The sequence below is a fragment of the Trichechus manatus genome, unplaced genomic scaffold (assembly GCF_000243295.1).
Source record: "Trichechus manatus latirostris isolate Lorelei unplaced genomic scaffold, TriManLat1.0 scaffold00018, whole genome shotgun sequence".
Taxonomy (NCBI): Eukaryota; Metazoa; Chordata; class Mammalia; order Sirenia; family Trichechidae; genus Trichechus; species Trichechus manatus.
The window spans coordinates 4671210-4680545 of record NW_004443954.1 but is presented as its reverse complement, the minus strand read 5'-3'; the positions used below and the strand labels follow the sequence as shown (position 1 = coordinate 4680545).

At 48.8% G+C, this 9336-nt stretch overlaps 1 protein-coding gene across 4 annotated transcripts; it reads right to left on the bottom strand.

Moving 5' to 3' along the window:
* Positions 1–1503: 1503 nt before the first annotated feature.
* LOC111819771 (uncharacterized) lies at positions 1504–9263 on the bottom strand. 4 transcript variants are annotated; one of them, XM_023727741.1, is made up of 5 exons: positions 8785–9263; positions 8058–8151; positions 4209–4343; positions 2594–3835; positions 1504–2095 (listed from the first exon to the last, which is right to left on the bottom strand). In XM_023727741.1, exons 4-5 carry the CDS (start codon positions 3607–3609, stop codon positions 2029–2031), a joined length of 1083 nt encoding a protein of 360 aa, XP_023583509.1. In that variant the 5' UTR covers positions 3610–3835; positions 4209–4343; positions 8058–8151; positions 8785–9263; the 3' UTR covers positions 1504–2028. The 4 variants fall into 4 exon arrangements, with proteins under 4 accessions (XP_023583509.1, XP_023583507.1, XP_023583510.1 ...); XM_023727739.1 differs by having other exon boundaries at positions 2594–4343; XM_023727742.1 differs by lacking the exon at positions 4209–4343.
* Between the last annotated feature and the right edge of the window lie 73 nt (positions 9264–9336).

Here is a 9336-nt window from a genome sequence, read left to right as displayed (position 1 = left end):
GCAATTTGGGAAATAAACCGTATGCATAATAAATGTCTTACTGACATTATAGTGTGTCGTGGATTGAATTATGTCCCCCCCAAAATTTGTGTATCAATTTGGCTGGGGCCCTGATTCCCGGTATTGTGTGATTGTCCACCATTTTGTCATCTGATTTGATTTTCTTTTATGTTATAAATCCTGCCTCTGTGATGTTAATGAGGGGGGATGGGTGGCAGTTGTGTTAGTGAGGCAGGACTCAATCTACAAGATTGGATTGTGTCTTAAGGCAATCTCTTTTGAGATATAAAAAGAGAGAAGGGAGCAGAGAGATAGGGGGACCTCATACCACCAAGCAAGCAGTGCCAGGAGCAGAGTGTGTCCTTTGGACCCGGGGTCCCTGAGCGGAGATGCTCCTAGTCCGGGGGGAAGATTGATGAGAAGGTTGACAGAGAGAGAAAGCCTTCCCCTGGAGCTGGCACCATGATTTTGGACTCTTAGCCTACTTTACTGTGAGGAAATAAAAGTCTCTTTGTTAAAACCATCCACTTGTGGTATTTCCATTATAGCAGCACTAGATAACTAAAACATACTGTAAAACATATGTTCAATGACATGACACGATATGTTCAGTGTGTGACTCCTTATTAACCACAGAGTTCAGGGCACTGCGCACAATTTTCATGACTGCGCTGCATTAACGCTGCATTTGCAGGAGTCCCAGCACACACATCCGTGACGTGTTACTTCAGATGACTTGTGTCTCTCTAAGCTTGTGCCTCTTGCATACTCCAGAAGTAATCAAGGGGATTCCGGTCTGGAAGGTGTGCAGTCCACTCTTATAGCTACATCGTCTAACCAGTCCCTCCCCACTCTGGTGTCATAGAGATGCACCATCCTGTTGGAACCACCTGGGTGACCTTCTCCTAACCTGTCAGCACCAGAATTAATTGCTCATGTAATATGATCAAGTACATCAAACGTATGACTTTCTGGAAGATTTAAAAACAAAAACGAAAAAAAAAAAAAAAATGCTTGCCATTGCATCGACTTCGACTCATGGCAACGTGTATCAGAGAAGTGTGCTCCACAGAGTTTTCAATGGCTGATTTTTCAGAAGTAGATTGTCAGGCCTGTCTTTCAAGATGTCTCTGGATGGACCTGAACCACTAACGTTTCCATTAGCAGCTAAGTTAACCACTTGCACCAAGTATTACCTCCGAGGGCCCAGAGGCCCTCCGGACTCAAGGGGTCCTTGTCTTTCTCTTGTAAGAATACACAGAGGAGACAATTTTGGGGTTCAGCTCTAACAGGTTTATTTCACTTGTGACAAGTAAAAGGAGTCAGTCGGGGGCTGACTCGCAAGAAGCAAAGCTAGGGCTTATATGGGTTCGGTGGGGACAACAGAGAAATGAATATTCAGTGAGTTTCTTGGGAAGGGGCGGGTACTCCCTGGAATGGTAGTGCATACTAATTAGGTCCCGCGCATCTAGAATCCAAGCTGGAACCTGCAGATGTTCAGGGCGGAGTCCCCTCGGCAGCTCTCGGCATCGCTTATTATGGGATGTGGGATATGGTGCCGGCGCACTGATCTGTGTTACCTCGCCCCCTTCGGTGGGCCAGCACAGCGGTCAGACTTGGTTCTTCGACACATGTGGCGCCTGGGAGAAGGGGAAAGGGACTAGAAACACACTAAGGAGGAAGTAGTAACTCACGCGTTGTTCTAACCATATTTTATGTTGATAGGCTGTGGTTCTCGTTTACCCAACTTCTAGGTGATAGTCTTTTAACAGCTCTTTTATTCCGCCAGCACAGTTAACCCTATCTGTCTCAATCCCCAGAGAGATTTATACACTTTATTCTTAAAGGGAATTAGGTCGGATGCCTCTTCTTCTGTAGCTTCTTCAAGCTGTCAAGGGGCGCTGGCCTGCTTAACCAAATAAACATCTCTCTCTGCCTGCTCTAAAGACCTGAGTGCCAGCGAGCTCACTACTGGGGATGGGTTGGAAACCCTGCATCATCCTTAGCTTACCTTGGAATTGTGGCAGCCTAGAAGGCACATACTTTACCAAAAGCTGAAACACGCAGGGGCCAAACAGGAGGAGAAGAACGGCTACTGCAGGTCCCAATAAAGGCAAAAACCAGGTCAGAGAAGGCAAATACCCTTTAATTTGGTCCCATACGGAGGAAGCTAATTTTGACCCGGTTTCTTTTAGCCATTTGGCTTTTTCTAGTAATCTGGTGGCCCTAAATTCAACTTCTTAAGAGGTGTTGACATAAAAACAACAGGAAGTGTTGGCAATCGCAGACCCCCTCCCCTTTCAGCCAATAAGAAGTCCAGGGCTAGTCTATGATCCATCACCATGGTAGCAAGAGAATCTAGGGATTTCTGTATAGCCCGGAGACTCTGTCCTGAGTCTTCGGCCACTTCTTCAACTATGGTAGAGACATTTGATAAAGTGACTGTGTCGTATATTACCCCTCCTGCTAAGGCTCCCAGTGCTATCACTAGAGTTGTTATTCCTAGCGCTACTAGAGTGATTGGCTCTCTTTGGACTCGGGAAAAACCAGAGCGAGTCCCAGGTGAGGGTAAAGCCATTAACCCTTGGCATACCTGATGTGGTCATCTTTTAGCCTCAACCACCCTATGGTGCAGCGGCCGCTGACTTCGGTGGAGTTGAGGCATGACAGTGCCCGTGTCCTTCCAGAACAGTCTCTGCAGAGAAACCACAGTCCAGTAGGAAGGCACAAAAGTTGAGGTGAGTTGTGCCAGCAGGTACTATTGTTTGGGTTGAGAGAAGGATTTTTTAAAATCCAGGCTTGGAAGCGACCAGTTAAGAAATGGTTATTTGTTCGCTCACACCCGGGGTATGACCGAGGGCCTCTAAGAGGGCCCCAGTCTCCACTTTTGTTCCAGGCAGAAGCATGAATGGACCTTATCCAATTTTTCCATGACCCATAGTTGTGACTCTGGTTACAAGTTGGATTAGTCTCATTAATTCGCCAAATAGCCTGAGTGGTATAGTTTACTTTGAAAGAACTATTAGTGGGACAGAATGTCTTATATGTGGCTTGAGAGCCATGGACCATCATTGTGAAGTTCTCTCCTGGGGGCTCACAGGGCCCTATAGTGAGTTTAGAGTTGAATTTCCCAACAATTTCATACCAGGTGTTACCATTTTTATGAGAAATATTACAATTGGTAAAGTTCTTTAGATATATAAGGTCTGCTACAACCGGGGAACAAGAAGGAGGGCGCTTAAAGTCTTTGGTAGCAGGTTCAACATTACTCCACCAGGATACATCAGCCGGCTCGAGACACGGAACTTCGCCAAACCGATTAGCTTCCACGGGGCTGGGTATGACCTGTAAGGTGATTATCTTTGTCCCTTTTGGTTTAGGAAAGGGGGGGGGCAATCTATCAATACCAGAGAGGTTGACAGGAATTGCCTTAAACAAAGGACCATGCCGAGAACCCTCAGTTTTTCCCTTATGGCAGATCCAACAGTCACTCAACTTACTGCCGTGGACCACGCCGTCAGACAGGTGAACTAGTAAATTATCTTTCCAGGGCTGGGCAACAACGCTGAGTAGGGGACCAAGAAGGAGAAGTAACACACTTTGCCCCATAATTTAACACCAAGGCACGTACTTAGATCCCAAAGGGACTTGGCAGGAAAGGGCCAAAATGAAAATGGTAAGGAGAACGAGGACAAAAGTGACCCTTAGAGTAGCAGCTACTCTACCATTGGGATTACTCATCTGTTGCCTGGGCCGTTTTCTTGAGGAGGAACTTGAGATCTTCGATCGGCTCACAAGTATACTCTGGGGTGTCTCTGGCGATGTCTTCACCCTCCTGGGGAGAATAGAGTTTGATCCTTGAATTATGTACGCAAGGTCCCATTGAGTTTCACTGCTGTGGGAGTAGCCAGTATGATCTGAAAGGGGCCATCCCACTTCTCTTGTAATTGGTCTGTTGGGGAGCCCTCTCTCTAAGATTTTAAGAGCACCTGCTCTCCCGGGCTTAGGGTCGCTGCTGCCCCCTTTGTAGAAGCAGGCAGTACCTCATTCCCATACCCTCTAATGGCCTCTTGTACTTGTCCTAGATTTATAAGATAATGTAGAGTTTCTTTTGTATTGGAGTCAAAAAGATCAGATGTTAAAAACGGACTTCTGTATATCATTTCAAAAGGGCTAAGTTTTAACTTACTTTTAGGTGTCGTTCTTACCCTTAGAAGGGCCATTGGCAATAGTCTTAGCCAAGTTTCTCCGGTCTCCTGACAGCGCTTGGCTTGAGTCTTTTTCAGGGTCTGATTCATCCTTCCCTGATGATTCTGGGTGCCGACCAGTGTGTAATCTGTAAGCTATGCCCAGGGCAGAGGACAGGCCTTGGGTGATTTTAGCTGTAAATGCTGGGCCGTTGTCACTCTGAAGTGATCTAGGCGACCCGAAACAAGGTATTACTTCTTTAAGGAGTGCCTTACACACCTCTATTGCTTTCTCGGACCTACTGGGGAATGCTTCTACCCACCCGGTAAAAGTGTCTACAGAAACAAGTAAGGACTTCGGGGGCATTACGGTAAAATCTACTTGCCAATCCTCCCCGGGGTATGCGCCTCAAGGTTGAACTGGTCCGGCCAGTGGAGGGGGCACTGGATGCCTTTGGGGGTTGTTTCAGAAGCAGATCTCACAGGCCTGCACAACTTGTCCCACTACTTTTCTTAAATGTCTCCCTCGTATCACTTTTCGTAACAAGTTAGCGAGGGCTTCTTGTCCATAATGGGTAGAGTCGTGAAGACTCTTCACAACTTTCCAAACCAGAGTCAGGAACCAGAATCCTCCCCTCTTCGTTTTCCAACCAGCCGGCTGCATGCACCTTGTAACCTTGGGTTTTAGCTCCGTGGCACTCTTCTGAGCCGTACTGGGGCATGTTACGCACGGCCTGACTTCCAGGGAACAGGCTCAGTCCTTGGTCAGGTTTTAAAGTTAAGGCGGCTCTCCTAGCCGCTTTGTCAGCTTTGCTGTTGCCCAGGGCGACCCGAGTGTTTCCATTTTGGTGTCCCTTGCAGTGTATTACCGCCACCTTCTTTGGCAGTTGTACTGCTTCTAAGGGTCCTAGTATAAGCTCTTTATACTTAATGGGGGAGTCTCGAGCCGTTAGTAACCCTCTTTCCTTCCAGACAGCCGCACGAGCATGAAGAACAAGATACCCGTAATTGGAATCTGGATGCAGGTTGAGACTCTTACCCTGCCCTAACTGCAACGCCCTAACCAGAGCTATGAGCTCGGTTTTCTGAGCTGATGTGCCAGGCGGCAGCCCCTTCATTCCAATAATATCACGGGAGCTGACAATAACGAATCCCGCCTTTCGTCTCCCATCTTGAACTAGGCTGCTGCCGTCAGTGAACCACTCTGCATCTGGATTCTCTAGAGGCACGTCTTCTAGGTCTTCTCTACTTGAATAAACCTGGTCTATTATTTCTACGCAGTCATGTTCTAATTCAGTCCCATCACCTCTTGGGAGGAGAGATGCAGGATTTAAAGTTTGACATACTTTTAGGGTGACCTCAGGGGTGTCTAGAAGAGTGGCCCGATACTGGGTGACGTGCCCTCCTGTTAGCCACTGGCTCCCTTTTACTTCTAATACTGTCTGCACTTGGTGGGGGCTACGAACTTCGAGGGGCTGCCCTAATGAGAGTTTAGAGGCCTCCTTTACTAGCAGAGCAGTAGCTGCCACTGCCCTAAGGCAGCTAGGCCACCCCTGAGCCACTGAGTCTAAGTGCTTTGAGAAGCTTCTTTACTAGTAGGATGGGAGTATTACAAGGGGATTGGCAAGGCTGTATGAGGCCCTGTCTTAAGAGCCTTTGCAGTATCAGGAGGATTCCCTTTTGGGTCTCTGATTTTAGGGGGTATTGTTTTCTGCAGGGGTATTCAGCTCCAGGTTAGAGTCTGATAACTAACGGGAGGACGTCCCTTGTCCTGCCTGGGACTACCAGGTTCAACTGGTCTTCTATAAATTTGGGAATCTCGGCCTTGGAGGATTGGTTTTCTTCTTCTGTTAAAACCAGTAGGCTTAATTTTAATTCTTTCCCTTCCTCAAGGTTACCCTGGGCTTTATGCATAGAAATGGTTGTTCTCACCTTGGTTAGGAGGTCCCTTTCTAACACGGGGGTCAGGCATTCAGCGATATATAAGAAAGAGTGAAGCAAGGCAATAGGACCTAACTCACAAGGGAGATGGGGAGTAAAGCGTTTTGCCTTTGGGTCCCCATCAACCCCAGTGACAGTGCGGTCGCGGGTGGAGAGGGGGCCTCTCTGATGGGTCAGGACAGAGTAGGTGGCTCCAGTATCTAATAAAAATTCATTTTTCCTGCCTGCCACGTCGATGGTAACCCAAGGTTCCACAGTGGAAATGGTCAGGGTATGCTGTCCCGGAGCCAGGCGGCTCCCTGGGTCCCATCAACCAGAGTGCTCTAGCTCGGCACTCAAGAGGGCAGCAATGAGAGGCTTCTTACAGAGGGGGCCAACCGGGCACCCTGTTTTGGGAAGCTCAGGACACTCTCTCACCCAGTGCCCCTCTTTCTTGCAGTGACTGCACTGATTCGGTCCCAATCTTTGTGGTCGGCTCCCTGGCTTCTGGAAGGTCCATCTTCTTATCCCGTACCAGTTACCTCGAGGTGGCCCTTGGATGACGGTGGCCAACAACTGGGCCTTCCATTCCACCCATCTATCCTTCTTAGCCTTCTCTGCCCCGTCCCGATTGCTAAACACCTTGAAGGCCTCCTCCACCAGTTGTGAGACCGGTGTTTGGGGTCTCACCTCTAACTTTTGTAGCTTCCTCCTTATGTCTGCAGAGAACCGGGTTATAAAGTGCACGGCCACTAGGGTTCTCCCCTCAGCTGACTCCGGGTCAGTGTTGGTACATTTCCTAAAAGCCTCAGTTAACCTATTAAGGAACAGAGCTGGGTTTTCCTCTTTCTCCTGAGTCACTTCTCTAACCCTATCATAATTAACTGGTTTGGTCACACACTTCTTCATTCCCTCCGAAATGCAACTGATAAAATGCCTCGTTCTTCCCTGATCTATCCTGTCTTCGTAATCCCATTTTGGATCCAGTTTGGGGACTGCATCTCCTCCCACTCTAAAAATGTCATGTTGTGGGTTAGTTGGCACCAGGCTATCTGCATGTTCTCAGGCCTTAGCCACATCCTCATTTTTTCATCCGGCGTGCAGCAGTTAGTTAAAATCACAAGAACATCTCACCGAGTCAAATCAAAAGTTAAGCTAAGCTTAACAAACTCTTCTCTGAACTTACCGGGATTCTCAGAGACACTCCCAAACCTTTCTTTACACTGAATAATATCTGAGACAGAAAAAGGGACATGTACCCTAGTAGCACCCCCATCCGCATTCACCACTTGGCCTTAAAGGGAGAGTTAAGGTTGGCGGGGTCTCGGAGAACCGGGGTGTGATGGGGGAGTAAAGCCTATTGTCAGATCTGAGCCCCATAGGTGATAGCCCCGATTCATCTTCTGGCTTAGTCTCAAGAGAAGTAGGCGGTCTTGGTGAGTTATATGGAGAAGGGTCTGGTTTTCCTGTCCCCGGCTGGGTTCGGTTACCTTCTCGAGCTTCCAAATTCTCAGGGAATAGGGGTGCAGTCGGGCGAGGAGTTTGAAATAGTGGGTCAGTCTATAAATCTGATTCAGGTGCTGGGGTAAGGGAACGTGGCTGAGTTCCCAAAACACAAACCCAACACTTGTCTCTAAGCTGGGGGTCTTGATATAGAGACCTGAACATAAGAGATTTCCCTACGACTTTTTTCTGAGCCTGTACTTCTTATCTGCAATAATAATTGGCCCAGGGGAAGGTAGGCGTGCTGATTTCGGCTGTGATGAGGTGGTTTTCCGGATTAGCCTGATAAATTCAGCTTCTCTAAAGGTCTGGTCAAAGGCTACTGTGAGCCCTACTGAGTAGCTTCTATGCGCCACAATTCAGTGTGAAAAAGGAGAAAGAGAAGAGGGAGAGGCTGGCTTACATAGGGGTGGCAGTTCTCTAGTAGGCCATGGGTCACTGACCCACCTGTAAAGGACGGACCCCGGCCGCCCGCTACAGTCTTCCCACCGCTTCAGCCAGCGTTAACTTTAGTCGGAACCATATGGTGCCTAAGCAGAGGCTGCAACAGAAAAGGAAAGATGCTGCCTAAGATGGCGTCTAAACAGAGATGGGAAGAGAAAAGGAAAGATGGCGCCTAAACTGAGGCTGGAACAAAATTTGGATGTTTCTTGAGGACTCGAACCTCTCACCACCCGCCTTGGGATCTTTCTTGAGGACTTGAACCTCTCACCATCCGCCCAGGCCTAGGGAAGATTCTGCACCGTTCCATAGGCGCCCAAACCGGGCCCAGAGGATATGTCTTGGGGTCTCGAAATCCGGGTGTTTCTTGGGGACTCGAACCCCTCACCACCCGCCTTCAGATGTTTCTTGAGGACTTGAACCTCTACCCATCCGCCCAGGCCTAGGGAAAAGTCTGCACCGTTCGGATAGGCAGCCCAAACCCCCCACTGTCCTAACCTTACTGGCCCAAAGGCTTCCGGGCTGATGAGCGCCGGCAGGGCAAAGTTTTCACTCTTCTCTCGGAAGAGATCTATTATCTTCAACCCCTTCCACAAACCCAAGCGCTTTAAGGTAAAGTGTTACAGACAAAGGGTGAAGACTAGGAAGCGAAAGTGGGGAGATCAAAGGGAAGAGACACCTAAACCTGTCAGAGTGGGGTGCAAGTGAAGAGCGGAGCCCAAGGAAAACTCACCGCTTCAAAGAGACACCGAACAAGGAAGTCCGGGCGGCCGCTTGCCTTTCCAAGGGGCTGGATTCCGTGGGCTGAGTCCCCTCGTGTCCTCGAACCCGAGACTAAATCAATCACTTTTGTGGTCGCCAAACTGTTACTGCCAAGAGCACGGAGGCCCTCCAGACTCAAGGGGTCCTTGTCTTTCTCTTGTAAGAATACATAGAGGAGACAATTTCTGGGTTCAGCTCTAACAGGTTTATTTCACTTGTGACAAGTAAAAGGAGTCAGTCGGGACTGACTCGCAAGAAGCAAAGCTAGGACTTATATGGGCTCGGTGGGGACAACAGAGCAATGAATATTCAGTGAGTTTCTCGGGAAGGGGCGGGTACTCCCTGGAAAGATAGTGCATACTAATTAGGTTGCCCGCGCATCTAGAATCCAAGCTGGAACCTGCAGATGTTCAGGGCGGAGTCCCCTCGGCAGCTCTCGGCATCGCTTATTATGGGATGTGGGATATGGTGCCGGCGCACTGATCTGTGTTACCTCGCCCCCTTCGGTGGGCCAGCACAGCGG

Coding starts and splice junctions, on each gene's coding strand:
- LOC111819771 (XM_023727739.1), bottom strand. CDS start 3,609: ATGGGGCAAAGTGTGTTACTTCTCCTTCTTGGTCCCCTACTCAGCGTT. Junction 2,096..2,593: donor CTAAAAGATGACCACATCAG/GTATGCCAAGGG, acceptor TGGGACCTGCAG/TAGCCGTTCTTCTCCTCCTG.